Raw genomic sequence first — 19,040 nt, forward strand, 5'->3', positions numbered from 1 at the left:
TTAACATTTCTTTGTAAAGACAGCTCTCATTTTTGTTTTCCACATTTAAAATGTGTAAAAGCCACCCCAAAGGAAGGAAGGTGTTTCTGTCTGATCTTTGTGATTGTCCTGTGCTCTCCTTAATAGAACCAAGCCTCCCTCCTCTGCAGAACCGAAGTTCTCACAGAAACTTTCCTGCATCCAATACACATTGTGTACAATGTGTACAATGCATTGTGTACATTGTGTGTGGTGCAGAGGTGTTCTGTTTAACCTTGCTTCACCCACAGGCTGGCTTCAGGTACAGCTAGACTCAAAAGCAAGAGAGAGGGCCACAGCAGGAGTTTTTAGAGCCTTAGGTATAATAGTAAAGAAGATGGGAAAAATCTCAAAATCTAGTAAGGTCAGGTGATGGAATCAGCATATACTTCAAACCCTTCAGTAAATAATTGCTTTAAAATAGATTAGTCATTATAACAGCATGGTTGAACTTGAGGACATCATGCTAAGTGGAACAAATCAGATGGAGAAAGACAAATATTGTATTATCTCACTTACATATGAAATCTAAAATAAATATAGAAAAAGGCATCAGATTTGTGGTTATCAGAGGTTGGACTGTGGAGATTAAGTGAAGGTGGTCAAAAAGTACAAACTTTCAGTTATAAGAAAAATATTAATGTACATAAAGTATAAACTTCCAGTTGTAATAAAAATAAGCAATATAAATAAAGAATATGATGTACAATATGATCACTGTAGTTAAAACAGTTGTATGGCATAAGGTCCTAAAATTCTCATCACAAAGAAAAAAAATTTTTTTTCATTTTTGTATCTATGTGAGGTATTGAGTATAAACTAAGTTATGTGGTAATCATTTCCAAATATATGGATCAAGTCATTATGCTATACACCTTATATACTGCTATAAGTCAATTATTTAGCTGAAAGATAAAAAAGATATCTAAGTAGTTCTGAAACTCTAATATACAGCATGGAGACCATAGTTGATAATACTGCATCATTGAAATTTGTTTAGGGAGTACATCTTAAATGTTTTCATACATACAAGAAAAGGTAACTATTTAAGGTGATGGGTGTTTTAATTAACTTGATAGTGGGAATTCTTTCTCAAGGTATATATAACCCAACTGGCTTATTGAACACTTACTGTATTATGATTTTATTTACCTCAATAAAGCTGGGACAATAAGGAATCCCCCTGCAATGCATGAGATGTGGCTTCAATCTCTGAGTTGGGAAGATCCCCTGGAGGAGGAAATGGCAACCACTCCAGCATTCTTGTCTGGAAAATCCTGTGGACAGAGGAGCCTTGTGGGCTGTGGTCCGTAGGGTCACAAAGAGTCAGACACAACTGAGCATGCGTGCATATGTTTTAAGAAGAAAGAACAGGTTCATCACTGTGCTTGGATTCATTATATGATTTCCCAAGAAGTTTTTTTTTTTTTATTATAAGTTCCTCGAGGGGATCTGACTTCAGAGCATCTAAGCTCAGTCATGGATTCTCTCTTCAGACAGAAAGGAGGGAAATGGAGGCTTCTTTAACTCTAATCTCAAATTTAGGGTTTTCTATGTAGAGGATCATATCTATCAAATTTAGATAGGTGGGAGTGAAAGGTATTATACATGATATCTTTCAAAATGTGAATTTTGAGACATGCAGTATTGATACCAGTGTCCCTCAGGATGGTCCAAGGAACATCTGAGTCAGTGTGCCTGGACAATCATTAAAAAGTAGATTGCTAGGCCATGTATACCTGCTGTACCAGAATGTGTCTTGGGAAAGTCCCTATTTTCAAGGACATGGAGAGATTTTTATGTAAACAAAAGTTTGAGAAACCCATCCCAAAACCTAGGTAGTGAAACTGAACAGGTCTCTGTGGGATTTCTTGACGCAGAAGCCATTCTGTGTCCCCCATTTCTTGTTTGTAAGGAATAGTCTTCAGCTTCTATGATTTTGCATGAGTTCCAAAGCACCAGTCCAAGCAGTTGCTAATCAGGGAAGGCAGGGGATGCAGAGATAAGGGAGGAGCATCAAGAAACAATAGTGCAGCCTTTGGGCAAGGTCCTGGTTCCACCTCAAGGGACATGTAATAATATCTTTGAGCTCTTTTGTAGAACCAAAACCTCCAACAAATGGAAGATGAACAACTTGATTAAGCATTCTTCATCCCAGAGAGAAGGTCATTGTTTGATAAGCTTCAGAAGCACAGCTCAACAGAAGACCTCCTGAGGCCAGATTAGAAGAATGTAGGCCCTGCACACACCTCAATGCTTCTTACCAACCCCACCCTTGAACTATTGCTATAAAACTCAACACCAAATAGTTTTGAGGGGCGCAAGTCTTTTGCATCCCCCTTTGTGTAGCAAAGCAATAAAGCTATTCTTTTCTACTTTACCCAAAAGTCTGTCTCCAAGTTTCAATTTGACACTGGTGCACAGAGGCCAAATTTTCAGCGTCAGTAGCTGCCATCCAATAAATGGATCAAGAAGGGGAAGACTGGGTTTTCTCCCAGCTTTTGGGATTTAAAAATGTCACATCTGTTTGGTGACATTGTCACAATGTCACAAAATATCACAACTATACACTGGTCAGCAACCCAGGGATACAAAATGATTTCCCAGGGATACAAAATGATCCTTCTGATCTAGTCAGAAGATACTTCTTTGACTCATACACTGTCTGAAATAATTTATATTTGCAAAACTTTAGGTAGCTACTGATACTCTTTTCTGATTTGTCACAGTCCCCAGTACTCCCTTTTGTCTTACATCGAATCTGTTTCATCTGGCTGACTCTTGTCAGCATTTAAAGCTGGAATCTTTAAATGTGGACATTCAATAAAAGCACTTGGGTCTACAGACTGGAAATAAAAAGTTCAAAAGAAATTGATGTGTAAATTGGAATGTCAATTTATTCAGTTGTAGAGAGAAATAGTTAAAAGATGCATGGAAATTCATACAGCTTGACTTCTTGCCTTCTAGGTAAATAGTATTATAGAAGACTTCATGGCAAGGAATCAGCATAAGTAGAATAGGTTGTATAATTTAAATATTGAATAGTTATAGGATAAAAACCTGCTGCATCCCCTTCCAGAATGTCTAACCTACTGATTAGAAAATTGGACTGGCCTGGGCAGCCTTGTATAAGTTTTCATTCAGTCAGGGTCTTCTTTGTAAATGTAGGTATATTTGCTACAAGCAGATAGGGTAGGGCATCCCATAAGGGAAAGAACTAGAGGTGGCTTCTCTTTCTTTGGTGTACAATAATTCATTTTTGTCTAAGTCATTTTGTGATCTAAACCTGGCTACATTGCTTGGCCTAGTATGTGCTGTGCTGTACTTAGTTGCTCAGTCATATCTGACTCTTTGCGACCCCATAGACTATAGCCCACCAGACTATCTGTCTATAAGGATTCTCCAGGCAAGAATACTGGAGTGGATAGCCATGCCTTCCTCCAGGGAATCTTTCCAACCTGGGTACCAAACCGAGCTCTCCTGCATTGCAAGCAGATTCTTTAGCATCTGAACCACCAGGAGAGTCCAAGATTACTGGAGTGGGTAGCCTATCCCTTCTCTAGGAGATCTTCCCAACCCAGAAATCAAACTAGGGTCTCCTGCATTGCAGACACATATTTTACCAGCTGAGCTACCAGGGAAGTCCTTGCCCTTGTATAGGTCTCAGTAATTAAGGATCTTAAGGTAGCAAAGGAATGCAGGAACAGAGAAAAAACAATCAAATAGTGCAGTGATAAAGTAGAGTCTAGTTCCTTGTCAAAGGAACAATATGCGTAAGAATATATCTTTGAGTTCTGCAGGAACTAAGGCCCCCACTCTGGTGGAGGATGAAATGAGGGTGTTGACCCTCCCGACTTCAGTCAAGTAAAGCTTTGACTCTGTTGACCTCTGCCCTAGTTTTATGCTAAGTTCTCCTTTACTGAAGCCCTTAATGAATATGTGTGTACACTTAGCTTAAAGGGCTTCCCTCGTGGCCATAGTGGTAAAGAACCTGGGTGCCAATACAGAAGCCATAAGAGATGTGAGTTCGATCCCTGGATTGGGAAGATCTCTTGGATAAGGGCATAGCAATACACTCCAGTATTCTTGCCTAGAGAATCCCATAGATAGAGGAGCCTGGTGGGCTACAGTTCATAGGGTTTCAATGAGTCAGACACTACTGAAGCAACTTAGCAAGCATGCAGTTAGCTTAAAACTTTTCCAATTTTACTGTCAGGGAAAAGTTGCCCAGTGTTCTCCTTACTGTGCTGCAAGTAATATATCCTTTCTTCCCCTGATCTTTTGCTTGGCTGTGTTTTTTGGCTCAACACCCACCAAGAGGCAAAATGTTTTGGGGCAACACTGCCTTGGTTTATCATATGTTGGTTCCATAGTTTAGCTTGCAAAGACAACCCTTACTTCAAATCCAAGTTGACATTTAAAAATCCCTCTTCCGTGTCTCATATAGAAGGAAAAAGCCCTTTCCCATTTAAAGCCCACAGTTGTAGGTCACTAGATTCAGATTTCTACCTGTAGGATTCAGTGTTTTTAAGGAGGCCTCCTAGTGCTCTCACTGGCACAGAATTTTGGGTTGAGATGTAAATACCTCCAACTCTGCCTGTGCCGCATCATTTCCATAAGAAAACAAGTTTTTGCAATTTGCTTCCAATCCCTGATCCCAAATGATTTTCTCTTCTCTAAACCTTAAAAATAATTTCAGAAAATTGTTTCAGATCTTTTAACTGAGATACAGTGGTTATTATACAATAAGAAATGCATGCTGTACACTGTGTTTGTAAAGCTATTTCTGATTTTACCTTCTTTGGTTCAGTGGGGCTATTTCCATGTGAACCCATTTTCGCTGTGAAAACTCACATAGTAAATGGGCAGAAATGTCACTTTTGGCTCACAGAGTCCCAGTAAGCCAATACCTTAAAAAAAAAAAAAAAAGGCATATTGGTGGGGTTCAGGACACACTCCTCCTGTATATGGTACTTGACAAATTGAGTATCTTAAGGTGACTGAGTTTGAGAATTTCCCTCACTCTTCTCTCCTTAAGGAGGTCATAAAATCTCCCTATACCTGGAGGAATGGAGCCTCTCCAAGACCAGGACACCAAAAAGAATCTGGAGGAACAGGCCTCGATAAATCTCCCCGAAGACACTGCCCTTCACTCCAACCCTCCAGTCTTATCACATCTTTCCATGACTTTCTACTCTTCATCAAACCTAGCACAGAAATGCTCAGGTTAGCCACTTCTTTAGGTCTCCATTTTCTTTTGAAGACTCCTGTGAGTTACAAAAAACTCAATAAATTTGTGTGCTTTTCTTGTTAATTTGTCTTGTTAGAAAACAAAATTCAACGGGGTAAATTTTAAAGATCTTACTGGCTCTATTCAATGATTCATGAATTGAGTAGCATCCAATTTAGCAAATAGTAAGGAGCTCTGAGAAGCTGTACAAAATGAAGACTTTCTATAGACAGAAGGGACCAGGAACAAGGAAGATACACTAGGCCAAAAATCGGGTTGGTTATTGCAAGGTTGCTTTCCTTTAGGAGATGGGGGAGTCCATCAGGCAGGTGAACTCATTAGTGCTGATCAGATGATTCCCGACTGACAGTAATTAACATGTAATTTCTGCGAAAGCAGAAATTGTAAGTTAGTCGTCTCTGTTTGGTGACATCGAGTTGGTGTAAGCAACTCCATTTGGGGCCTGCTGTTATGTTTTTAACACAGGGTTGATGATAGGTGGGTTTTATTTTATTTCTCCCAGGGGTGGGCAGTAAGATAGCCAGGAGTGCTTGGCTCCTCCAGCTCCCACCTCTGTCCACTCTTAGGTGAGCTCCTCAGTTCCATGTTTCAGCGTGGCTGTTAGGATTTCAGCAGCATGACGGAGGAAGAAACAGAGAAGGGCATTTAGCTTCTCTTTAAGGAGACTTCCTGGAAGAAGAGGTAAGACTTCCACTTGCGTACACCTGGATACAAGGTCAGCATCAAGTTGTGCTGGGAATGGGAAGCTCTTTCTGGAGGGGGCAAGGTCCCAGCTAAGCCCTGCCTTCTTTCTAACTTAGGAGAGGAGAGATGGATGACAACCAGCAGTATGTGAAATGCTCTGGGCCAGAACAGAGATGTGTGCTTCCTTGTGAGGAGACCCTTACTTGCAATGAAGACCTGTGGTTCTGACACACTGCAGGTTGTAAGGATAAGAGATATTGTCAGGTAAACTTATATGAACACTTTTTTTTTTGTAAGCAGACACAGAAAATAAAGGAACTTTCTAAATAGTCACATCATTTACCATCTTCATTTACTGAGTAAACATTGATTGCCTATGCTATGCCTGACATTATGCTAGAAACTGCATTAATTGGTTCGGTATGATCCCTGTCATTTCAGAATTCACAACACAGAAAATACAACTCAGAAATACAACACAAAAAAATTTGGTAAATTGTGTACACTTTTCTCCTATTACCTATCTTGGTCAGTTGGATTTTTGGACCCAGCCAGGGACCGTGAAAGGACTGAGAAAGACTTTCTTCCTCCCCTACAAAGCACCAGCTGTGCCAGTGCAGAGAAGAGCTGTGGCTGACACGTCTGGGTCTCCACAGACACAGAATGCAGTGCCGCTGGGTGACTGCTGGCCTTCACCTTCATGAGGCAGAGCCTCCCTGGTCTGCACCATCTCACAGGCTCTTTGTTTCCCTGATTGAGCATCTCACTGCTTCTGGTTAGGGTGCTGGTTCTGACATACCTGTGGCCAGACTGTTCTGGATACGTAACTCAGCTTCAGAAGACATCTTCCTCCAAAATCTCTACTTCCTCTCCACCTGTTCTCTCAAACCTCTTCCAGGCAGATTTAGTCTTCACCAACCCACCAACACTGGTCTCATCAAGGCCAACAGTGACCTCAATGTCAAACCCAGAAGTCTTCATCCCACTGGATCTTTTTTTTTTTGTATAGTATTGGGATTAAAAAAAATTATTTATTTTAATTGGAGGCTAATTACTTTACAATATTGTAGTGGTTTTTGCCATACATTGACATGAATCAGCCATGGGTGTACATGTGTTCCTCATTCTGAACCCCCCTCCCATATCCCTCCCCATTCCATCCCTCAAGGTCATCCCAGTGCACCAGCCTGAGCACCCTTTCTCATGCTTTGGACTTGGACTGGTGATCTATTTCACATATGATAATATACATGTTTCAATGTTATTCTCTCAAATCACCCACCCTCGCCTTCTGCCACAGAGTCCAAAAGTCTGTTCTTTACATCTGTGTCTCTTTTGCTATCTTGCATATAGGGTCATCATTACCATCTTTCTAAATTCCATATATATGCGTTAATATACTGTATTGGTGTTTTTCTTTCTGACTTACTTCACTCTGTATAACATGCTCCAGTCTCATCCATCTCATTAGAACTGATTCAAATGCATTCTTTTTAATAGCTGAGTAATATTCCATTGTGTCTATGTACCACAGCTTTCTTATCCATTTGTCTGCTGATGGACATATAGGTTGCTTCCACTGGATCTTATGGTAACACTTGGCCCAGCTGATCCCAGGCTCCCTCTAACACCCACACGGGTGTGGCTTCTGCCTTCATTGCCTTCAGGTCTGTGCTAGAATATCGCCTGATTCCTGTCCCTCTCCTCTGGGCACCCCGCCCCATCCCTCCATTGGCTGTCCTTTGTGGACATTATTGTAGGGATATATCATTTGTCTACTGTGTAGGTGGAGAGAGACATTTGCTAACTATTATAGGTTCCATGGCTGGGTCTCTAAAACAAACTGTCAATAAGCAGATTAATACAAGAAAAATTGTACTAATTTTTTAATATTCGGTATTATGTGCTGGGGGGCACCGCAGGAAATGAAATAAAATATTCAAAACGGTTTTTGGATTCATGACCTCAGTATCCTCTTTTTAGGGGAATAGGAGAGGAGATGTAGGCCGCTAAGGGGAGGGTGAATGATTTGGGGAAGAGATGAATAGGCCCTTAGAAGAATAGGTGAGAGCTATGATAGTTTGTGACAAAGTCAGGGTGTGATTTTTGACTTCTGGTCTCCTCTCCTGTGATGAATCACTTCTTCTTAGTTGGTGAAACTCCAGGAGGGAATCTGTGGCAATTTATTTCCTTTTGGAGGATCCGTGTTTAGGCAGAGAGAGAGTTCAGAGAAAGCCTCTCCAAGTGCCTATAGCTCAAAATAATCAACATACCAAAGCAGCCTATTTTGGGGTGGCTTGTCCTGAACTCCCACCAGAATGAGAGCCTCAGGAGAACAGAGACTCTCTTTCCAAAGCATGAATGTGGTAGACACACATGCGCTCACCCTACTGAGGCTGCCACCCTCAATGTCCGAGATTCCTTCTCACAGGTTATTACAGAACTCTGAGTACATTGGAGAAGGAAATGGCAACCCACTCCAGTATTCTTGCCTGGAGAATCCTAGGGACGGCGGAGCCTGGTGGGCTGCCGTCTATGGGGTCGCACAGAGTCGGACACGACTGAAGCGACTTAACAGCAGCAGTAGCAGAGTACGTTTCATGGAGGAAATACCGGAACTTCTAAGTGCCTATTACACTTTTAGAAACAGGAAAATGAGGTTTGGAATTATGTTGTTCAATCTGAATAAGTTTTCTCTTTTTCTTTTTCTGAATCAAAACAAGATCTGAAAATGAAATACTGAGACTGATCATTTTGTGTGTGGTGTCTGCACTGGATCAGAGGCAATTACACAGACGGTATACTGAAAGTGTTATAACTAGAGGCAGCAACCTCCCAACAGGCACAGAAATTACCAGAAGACCAACCATAAAAGACTTTCACTTTGTTAATATCTAAAATTAGATTGTGAGCTTAATGTTCACAAAATGTCAGTTGGATCATAGCTGAACCTCATGTACATTTTACTCTGACTTCCAAATCATGTATGATATGATGTTCTCATTTTTACATAATATTTCTATAGAACTTCACATGATGTGAGTTATTAGGAGAAAATGTTTTATCAAGTAGCCTAACTTAAATCTGACGAGTGATCTTGTCATGAAAAACAAGGTGATATGTATGCTAGTATGATCAAAGGGGTTTTGGAAGATAAAAAGTCAATAATTTTTAATAAGACTCATTGTCTTATATACTTGATCTTTCTCTCTTTACTCTATCCTTTCTACTTTCAGTGTTGTTCAGGGTCAACTATAATTTCTTTCAACATTAGGGAAAAAATAAACCCACCTCTTTTTGTAGATACTAGAACTACTCAGCTTCATTTAAAAATATCACATGTAAACTATCTTTAAAAAGCAATCTTACGGCTCCCACAGTATGGCCGGCGACATTAGCTAGTGCTCGCTCTACTCTCTCTAACGGGGAAACAGCGGACTACAAGAGACTGAGCTGTATCTGCCTCTATTTCCAACAGACTCACGTTCAACTTTCGCTCACCCACACACACAAAGCCGGGAAAATTTTATTAATCCTTTTTTTAAAAAAAGTTAATATAAAATTATAGCAAAAAAAAAAAAAAGGAACCTGAACTTTAGTAACACAGCTGGAACAATCCGCAGCGGCGGCGGAGGGAGAAGAGATTTAATTTAGTTGATTTTCTGTGGTTGTTGGTTGTTTGCTAGTCTCACGGTGATGGAAGCTGCACATTTTTTCGAAGGGACCGAGAAACTGCTGGAGGTTTGGTTCTCCAGGCAGCAACCCGACGCAAACCAAGGATCTGGGGATCTTCGCACCATCCCAAGATCCGAGTGGGACATACTTTTGAAGGATGTGCAATGTTCAATCATAAGTGTGACAAAAACTGACAAGCAGGAAGCTTATGTACTCAGTGAGAGTAGCATGTTTGTCTCCAAGAGACGTTTCATTTTGAAGACATGTGGTACCACCCTCTTGCTGAAAGCACTGGTTCCCCTGTTGAAACTTGCTAGGGATTACAGTGGGTTTGACTCAATTCAAAGCTTCTTTTATTCTCGTAAGAATTTCATGAAGCCTTCTCACCAAGGGTACCCACACCGGAATTTCCAGGAAGAAATAGAGTTCCTTAATGCAATTTTCCCAAATGGAGCAGCATATTGTATGGGACGCATGAATTCTGACTGTTGGTACTTGTATACTTTGGATTTCCCAGAGAGTAGGGTAATCAATCAGCCGGATCAAACCCTGGAAATTCTGATGAGTGAGCTTGACCCAGCAGTTATGGACCAGTTCTACATGAAAGATGGTGTTACTGCAAAGGATGTCACTCGTGAGAGTGGAATTCATGACCTGATACCAGGTTCTGTCATTGATGCCACAATGTTCAATCCATGTGGGTATTCAATGAATGGGATGAAATCGGATGGAACTTATTGGACTATTCACATCACTCCAGAACCAGAATTTTCTTATGTTAGCTTTGAAACAAACTTAAGTCAGACCTCCTATGATGACCTGATCAGCAAAGTTGTGGAAGTCTTCAAGCCAGGAAAATTTGCGACCACCCTGTTTGTAAATCAGAGTTCTAAATGTCGCACAGTGCTTTCCTCACCCCAGAAGATTGAAGGTTTTAAACGTCTTGATTGCCAGAGCGCTTTGTTCAATGATTACAATTTTGTTTTTACCAGTTTTGCTAAGAAGCAGCAACAACAGCAGAGTTGATTAAGAAACATGAAGAAAAAACGCAAAAAGAGAACACACATAGAAGAAGGTGGTGGCTGCTTTTTAGATATTGATACCAAGGGCCATGCTTTCCATAACCACCACCTTGTAGTTGCAGAAAGCCCTAGATGTAATGATAGTGTAATCATTTTGAATTGTATGCATTATTATATCAAGGAGTTAGATATCTTGCATGAATGCTCTCTTCTGTGTTTAGGTATCCTATGCCACTCTTGCTGTGAAATTGAAGTGCATGTAGAAAAAACCTTTTACTATATGAAACTTTACAACACTTGTGAAAACAATTCAATTTGGTTTACACGCAATGTAATATTTCTCCAGGTGTCATCCAAAATTCCCCACAGACAAGGCTTTCGTCCTCATTAGGTGTTGGCCTCAGCCTAGCCATCTGGGACTGTTCTATTAATTGCTGCCAGGATTTAACATCCAGTTACCTCCACTTTCTAGAACATATTCTCTACTAATGTTATTGAAACCAGTTTCTACTTCATACAGAGGTTTTTGCAATAGCAATTAAAGTTTTTCTTCCACGAGTCGAGTCCTCTAAGAAAACAATTGGAACTATCCATTCTGTGTATTTATATTTTAACACTGCTTCCTGTACTTGTATTACTTTGATTCCTTCCATTACCATGGTGTCCCCCCTCCGAAACACACCCCCTCAATAAAGCAATACACTGTTACACTGTGGGTTTTATACTAATCTATACCCCAGAGGGGGAAGGTGGGGGTAGACCCTGGGCTTAATTTTCTTTTAAGGTCAAGGGAGTTTGACATTTTTCATTACCATGAGCTCTTTTGGAATAAACTATTGTTGCTTAGCAAAGAAGGTGTAGATTGGTACTAGGGAGTATTGGCAGAACTGTATGGAAACTGTGCCATTTGGTGTCCCTCATTAAATGAGATGAGCTTCTCGTAAGTACCATGTCTTTATTAACTTGCTAGGTAGTACAAAAGAATTTTTATCACAATTTATTAGTGAGGAGATTTAAGATAAAGGTATTGGTTTCAACAAATCAAGTCAGCTCAGATGATTCACCTTTTACTTTCGTAGCCATTTCCACTAATTTCTGTTAATGATATGCTATGAACTTTGGTTCAAAGCAGATTCATTGTCTTTGCCATCTTGTGACTTAAAAGTTCCATGACTTTATGATACATGTAATAGTGTTCTGACTTGGTTCCTCTTGCTTGTTTGTATTCCTTTCACCATGGAATAGCATCAGGTGATGAATGAGAACTGTTAAAGTTATTCAGACATACTCAGTGCAGCAGAAAGCTCTCCACAAAACGTAACACACAAAATTCCAAAATGGTTGATGGGAAATGACTTAAAAATACAGGCATAAAAGAGTTGGCATCTTTTAGCTGTATTGGCTAACATGGACATTTAAGCAGTTGATAAAAGAGCAAAGTTGATTCAATTTTGTATTTATTCTTGTCCTCAAACAATTTTTGATTCTTTCTGGATTGATGGCAGTGATGCTTTTGTTCCTTCTGTATTTATAAATGAAACACATTTTTTTTTTAGTGTTTCTGAACATAAAATATGCTTGGTTTGAAATCAAGTGGTTGGAACACTTGACTTTTATTTTAAGCACATTGTTGATTCAAAGCTTCATTGAAGAAGCTTTCAATCAATGGATCATTCTGATTTTCTGTAATTACGCACAGTACCTAATGTTTTGGTACTATCATGAGGACCAATGCTCAAAGTGGATTTTGTTCTTGAACAGTGTCCCAGTAGATTTGATGACATTTATTGGCTTGAGGTCTGATTTTCCTCTCCCTAATAGATTTAAAAGATTTCTATTTCATGTTGAAGACCTGCACAAATTTTGTATGGAACAAAGCCTAGGAAAAAATGAAAAATAGATTGAATAGTAATCTAAATTAATCCTAGTATGTATGATAGAGGAGGGAAAATTTTGGTGCCATAATTTCTCTCTTCATGGTGTTGGACTTAAATCACTTGAAATGTATTTCTGTACCCACAATTTAAGCTTCAATAAAGGTTTGCTTAATTCAAAAAAAAAAAAAGCAATCTTACTAACAATGAACAAGTCTTCAATTAATCTTGAGTCAAAATAATTTTTTTCATCTGTCTTGATTTAGAATATTAATACAATGATATTATAGGGAAATCATCACTTGCTCATTATACCTATAAACAGAAGAATTTAATTAAAAAAAATTTTAGTGGAGTTTTCCATTAAAGCAAAATCATCTTTATAAAATGGGAAATCCTTGCTTATTTCCCTTTAAGCAAATCTGTAAACCACATGATTCCCTCAGTAATCCTTCTTGGGGGTCTCAGACCCTTGTTCTATTTTTTCCTAGAGATTAACCAGCAAGGAATTGCTGTGACATCTTGAATTACTAAAGCATCCTTACCTGTACAAACTGATAGTGCATCTGCAGATGGCCCATGAACTATTATCATGAATAGTTTACATTTTGCTGCCATTGAAAACAAATGTAGAGAGCTCTCAGCAAGACTTGGTGTCTTTCATTTCTTTTACAATGGTAAGTTATTCGCTTTTTAAACAACTATTTCTAAATTGTACTTGAGTCACTAATATATAATATGTGTATTTGTAGATAAATGGCAATTATAATATCAAAATATGTCAATAACAGAATATTGGATTTGTTACTGAGCCTAGGTTTGGCTGCTTGCTGCTCCAAAACCAATACTTCAGAAACAAGTGCTAGAAGGAGCAGAGAGATTGCTTTATTCAGGAGGCTGGCAAGCCGGGGACAAGTCGGACTTGTGTCCAAATAACCAACCTTAAAAATTCTGCTTGATCATGAAAGATTTTAAAGAGACTCATTAGGGGAGGAGGTCAGAGTCTTCAAAATCTTCCACTGTGTACAGACTTTCTTCTGATTGGTTGGTAGTGAGGTACCAGAGTGGTGTCCAAGAATCTTGTGCTCAGCCTAAAGTTCCCATCCTCCACCTGGGTGGGGACCCAAGATATTGTTATGTATATTCCTTGAGGAGGAATCAGGACCCTTCCCCAGAGCTGCCCTGTTGTTTCTTGACTGCTCCTCCTTTTTTTCTGTGTTTCTTTCTTTCCCTGATAAGCAACTGATTAAATCTACCCTGTGGAACTAAGGGAAGTTCTAGGAGGCTGAATGGAGCCTGTCTCATACAAACAGAAAACAGAGGACAGAGAAAGGATTTGTATCTTGGAAGGCCCCACAAGGTCTCAAATTAATAAGTGACCTGTAAGCTAGTTCAGCAATCATAGAATCTGATGCTCTTATGGACACCAAGACCTGAGGAAGTCATGTGCCGGCCATACCACGTGACTAATTCATGGTAAAACTGAACTTACACTTGATTCTTTTCACATGAATCTCATATGCCAGCTCAGTAGGCCACTGAAGCAATATGCTGACTTGCACATTCCTCACATGAGAAAACTTTTTAAGTAAGAATAAGTTTTATTTTAAAAATGATTAAATTATTTTATGTGGGATGGGAATACCAGACCATCTGACCTGCTTCTTGAGAAACCTGTATGCAGGTCAGGAAGCAACAGTTAGAACTAGGCATGGAACAACAGACTGGTTCCAAATAGGAAAAGGAGTACAGCAAGGTTGTATATTGTCACCCTGCTTATTTAACTTATATGCCGAGTACATCATGAGAAACGCTGGGCTGGAGAAAGCACAAGCTGGAAACAAGATTGCCGGGAGAAATATCAATAACCTCAGATATGCAGATGCCACCACCCTTATAGCAGAAAGTGAAGAAGAACTAAAGAGCCTCTTGATGAAAGTGAAAGAGGAGAGTGAAAAAGTTGGCTTAAAGCTCAACGTTCAGAAAACTAAGATCATGGCATCTGGTCCCATCACTTCATGGGAAATAGAAGGAGAAACAGTGGAAACAGTGTCAGACTTTATTTTGGGGGGCTCTAAAATCACTGCTGATGGTGATTGCAGCCATGAAATTCAAAGATGCTTACTCCTTGGAAGGAAGGTTATGGCCAACCTAGATAGCATATTTCAAAGCAGAGACTTTACTTTGCCAACAAAAGTCCGTCTAGTCAAGGCTATGGTTTTTCCAGTGGTCATGTATGAATGTGAGAGTTGGACGGTGAAGAAAGCTGAGCGCCAAAGAATTGATGCTTTTGAACTATGGTGTTGGAGAAGACTCTTGAGAGTCCCTTGGACTGCAAGGAGATCCAATCAATCCATCCTAAAGGAGATCAATCCTGGGTGTTCATTGGAAGGACTGATGTTGAAGCTGAAACTCCAATACTTTGGCCACCTCATGCGAAGAGTTGACTCATTGGAAAAGACCCTAATGCTGGGTAGGATTGGGGGCAGGAGGAGAAGGGGACGACAGAGGATGAGATGGTTGGATGGCATCACTGACTTGGGTAGGATTGGGGGCAGGAGGAGAAGGGGACGACAGAGGATGAGATGGTTGGATGGCATCACTGACTTGATGGACATGGGTTTGGGTAGACTTCTGAAGTTGGTGATGGACAGAGAGGCCTGGCGTGCTGCGATTCATTGGGTCGGAAAGAGTCAGACACGACTGAGCAACTGAACTGAATGTGAGTGCTAATTTTTTCCCTCTCAAATCATAGCAAATTTTATTATTTCAGCTAAAAGAAAGGAAAAATTGAGGTTTGTGTTTTAAAGCATACCTAGATGATGGTATCAGTTGTTATTTGTGAAAAAGTCTTTCAAATTTCTGGTCTGTGCCATCAGATAAAACTTAAGTTTGGAAATTTGCAGAAACACTGAAAGTAATTGGTTGGTTTTATCCTCCCCTCCACCCCTAATCTACTTTTGACTGTTTTATCTTTATCAAGGAAGTATTTATGTTAGAGTTTTCTGAAAGAATGTTGAAATATTATTTTCAAATTAAAGTTTTCAAATCCATCTGAAACCATTTACCTCATTTTGGGACCTGAACTCACGTGCTGGGACTCGAACACAGCCAAAACCCACAGTCTTCCAACTGAGATCACAGACCTGTTTTCAGGACCTAATGAAGCTCAGGTTCTTGATGTCTCATCACAGAAAGAAGTCAGTGAGAGATAAAGTGATAGGTAAGAAATGGATTTATTCAGAGAGAAACACACTCCACAGGCAGAGTGTGGGCCATCACAGAGGGTGAGTGTGGTGGTCTTGAAATGTAGTGTGGTTAGCTTTTATGGGCTGGGTAATTTCATAGGCTAATGAGTGGGAGGAATTATTCCAACTATTTTGGGGGAACAGTGGAGATTTCCAGGAATTGGACCACTGCCCAATTTGGGTCTTTTGACAATGCCATGGAAAGTGCCCATTATGGTGCCTTTGGGTGAGTCACTTAGCTTGCTAATTGAGGATCAAGGTCCAGTCAAAGTTGATTTGTCTGTCATGTTGGACCCATTTCATTCTAATGTTTTACTTTAAAAAATTTTATTTTAATTGAAGGATGATTGCTTTACAATGTTGTATTGGTTTCTAGGATACATTAACATGAATCAGCCATTAGGTATAGACATATCCCTTTCCTCTTAAACCTCCCTCCCATCCCATCCCATCCCTTGTCACAGAGCACCAGGCTGAGCTCCCTGCACTACAGAGCAACTTCCCATTAGCTATTTTACACATGGCAGTGTGTATATTTCAATGCTGCTCTCTCAGTTTATCCCACCTTATCCCTCCTCTGCTGTGTCCATAAGTTTGTTCTCTATGTTTGAGTCTCTATTTCTGCTCTGCAAATAGGTTCATCAGTATTATTTTTCTAGATTCCATATATATGCAACAATATATGTTATTTCTTCTTCTCTTTGTGACTTACTTCACTCTGTATAACAGGCTCTAGTTCATCCACCTCACTAGACCTGATTAAAATTTGCTCATTTTTGTGGCTGAGTAATATTCCACTATATGTATGTACCACATTTTCATTATCCATTCATCTGTCAATGGACATCTAGGTTGCTTCTATGTCCTGGAGATTGTAAATAGTGCTGCAGTGAAAACTGGGGTGCATGCTAAGTCACTTCTGTTATGTCCGGTTCTTTGTGACCCTATGGACTCTGGCCTGACAGGCTACTCTGTCCATGGGATTCTCTAGGCAAGAATACTTGAGTGAGTGGTCATGTGCTCCTCCAGGGGACCTTCCTTACCCAGGGATTAAACCTGCATCTCCTGCACTGCAGGAAGATTCTTTACCACTGTACCACTGGGGAAGCCTGAACATTCGGGTATATGTGTACTTTTCAATTATGATTTTCTTAGGGTATGTACCCAGTAGTGGGATTTCTGGGTAGTATGGTACTTTTATTTCTAGTTTTTAAGGAAACCTCCATTCTATCCTCCATGGTGGCTGTATCAGTTTACATTCCCATCAACAGCACTAGAGTGTTCCCTTTTCTCCACATCCTCTCCAGCATTTATTGTTTGTAGATTTTTTGATGATGGCCATTCTGACTGGTGTGAGGTGATACCCAATTGTAGTTTTGATTTACATTTCTCTAATAATAAGTGATGCTGGGCATTTTTATGTGTTTATTAGCAATCTATATATAACATCCCAATTCTTGACTTATAAATAATAAGGAATTTCATATAACTTACTATGGAAGTAATATTATGAAAGAAAATTTCCAAGAATGTCTGTGAGATGTTTTAGATTACTTTGTATGTACACTTGAGTGAAGAAAATATACAGGATAATGGATGACAACATAAGCCAGAATTATAAATAACAACAACTGATAAGTCTCCAGCATGCAACCTCCCTGAAATTTGCTGTCATCTGTAATAAGCCACAGATTACTATTATTAGCCAATGGAAATAATTTTAAAAATAATGATTAGAGTTATTGAAGTGTGAAGGGTGAAACTTTAATTATGCTGAATTTTTTTTTTCTTGTGTCTGAGGTGAACTAGGGATTGGAGTTAATTGACTCTGCTGCATCTGAGGACCTTAGTCAGCAATAGACTGGAAGCTGAGCCCAAGACTTCTGTGATAAGGAAGGTGGGAAGCAGAAAATATGCCTCTCTGGCACTGGGGTTAATTTGAGCTATTTTGAGAAACAACAGATGCTGGAGAAGCTCTGAAAATTGAGAAGTTACTCTTTTGTAAGGGAAATTTACATTTATAAAGGAAATCTCCATTTGTAATAGTGTTTCCCTCTCTGAGAGGGAGGGGAAAGGCTCCTTGGAGCCACCAAGTGAAGGCTTGGGCTTAAATCTGCATAGCAAACCCAACTTTTATCTTGCTCTTCTGTTCACCTCCCCACAAGTGGCCTCCCCAACATTTCTTTCTTTTGTATTTAGCAAAACTGGTGTTTAAACTGGTGGTCTAAGGGGAGGGGTGCTTCCTTTCTCTAGGGAGGAGGTTCTAGCTCCCTACTTGGCTCTGTTGACACATGTCCTCCAAAGACAACAGAGGTGAAAGTTGCAGGTTTCCACTCGACTTCTTCAGACATGTACTGGGAGGGAGGGGAAAGGCTCCTTGGAGCCACCAAGTGGACATGGAAGCCCAGGCTCTCCTCTCAGCATATTTTAACACAATCTTGGCAGGAGATGATGGTCACAGGGTTACATTTGAGTGAGGAAGGAAGTACAGGCTTTCCTCTGAGCTTTTAATTTTGAGGAGGGATGTCAGGCTTCTATTTTTTCCCATATGTAGTTATTTTCTGAAATTTTTCTCTTTTCAGGCTGCCCTTTTCTTGATCTTTTGGTTACAGAGAGCGAGTCTTTCCAAAGCTTTTCTCATTTCTGTTTTCTGTGCCTTTTGTCTTTCCAGACTATCCGTTTCTCTAGTACACCTGTTACCAAACTAAACTCAGGTTCACTTCCCATACTCAGTAAAGCCAATTTACTGACATTAGGTTGTGGTGAAAAAAGTACAGCATTTATTGTAAAGGTGGTGCTGACTGAAAAATAAAAAATACATTCAACCTAAAAGTTGAGAGTTGTGTTTATTTAGTGGGATTTGTTAGGACTTCAAGTCTGGGAAAGAGTTTCTCAAGTGACCTTAAAAGAGCTGTTTCCAAGGAAATAAGGGCAGGAACCAGATTATATCAAAGTTTTCAGCAAGGGACAGGTAGTTTGAATATCAAAAGATTATTGTTAATTAAGGAAAAGCAGATATCTCAAATTGAGGAATTTAGCACTCTTCTGTGTATGGGAAGAAGTAAGTGTCTGGGCTCACTGCAATCATCGCTTTCATATGCATCTCAGCTATCTGGGGCAAGCATCCTGTTTCTTGATTATTTACATCCTTAATTCCTCATTCAGTGTGAGGAGGGGTGGATGGCTGTGGCTTATGCTTTCTATATCCCTCCAAAGCCCATCAGCACTTCCTGTGGGGAGTGGCTAACGGCTGCCAGATAGCTGGTGT

The 19,040-nt window shown here is 39.9% G+C and overlaps 1 protein-coding gene and 1 long non-coding RNA gene across 3 annotated transcripts in view; both read left to right on the top strand.

The window, feature by feature from the left end:
- Window positions 1-19,040, top strand: part of LOC145530306 (uncharacterized) — a 161,634-nt gene that overhangs the window by 64,391 nt on the left and 78,203 nt on the right. The window contains exons 7-11 of the long non-coding RNA XR_014071644.1: window positions 5,057-5,244; window positions 5,836-5,950; window positions 6,070-6,217; window positions 12,993-13,201; window positions 15,566-15,747. This is a non-coding gene — a long non-coding RNA (uncharacterized LOC145530306). The remainder of the gene's footprint in view (window positions 1-5,056; window positions 5,245-5,835; window positions 5,951-6,069; window positions 6,218-12,992; window positions 13,202-15,565; window positions 15,748-19,040) is intronic.
- Window positions 9,329-12,715, top strand: LOC145530304 (S-adenosylmethionine decarboxylase proenzyme-like). 2 transcript variants are annotated; one of them, XM_081551421.1, is made up of 2 exons: window positions 9,329-9,765; window positions 9,853-12,715. In XM_081551421.1, exons 1-2 carry the CDS (start codon window positions 9,650-9,652, stop codon window positions 10,652-10,654), a joined length of 918 nt encoding a protein of 305 aa, XP_081407547.1. In that variant the 5' UTR covers window positions 9,329-9,649; the 3' UTR covers window positions 10,655-12,715. The 2 variants fall into 2 exon arrangements, with proteins under 2 accessions (XP_081407547.1, XP_081407548.1); XM_081551422.1 differs by having other exon boundaries at window positions 9,329-9,758; window positions 10,119-12,715.

The sequence above is a fragment of the Giraffa tippelskirchi genome, chromosome 12, assembly GCF_054371585.1.
Source record: "Giraffa tippelskirchi isolate mGirTip1 chromosome 12, T2T-mGirTip1v1.2.pri, whole genome shotgun sequence".
NCBI lineage: Eukaryota > Metazoa > Chordata > Mammalia > Artiodactyla > Giraffidae > Giraffa > Giraffa tippelskirchi.

Excerpts from the sequence above, each read along its gene's own strand:
- LOC145530304 (XM_081551421.1), top strand. The coding sequence starts at position 9,650 with ATGGAAGCTGCACATTTTTTCGAAGGGACCGAGAAACTGCTGGAGGTT. Across the intron at positions 9,766-9,852 it reads CGCACCATCCCAAGATCCGA|TAGCATGTTTGTCTCCAAGA; the intron begins GTGGGACATACT and ends ACTCAGTGAGAG.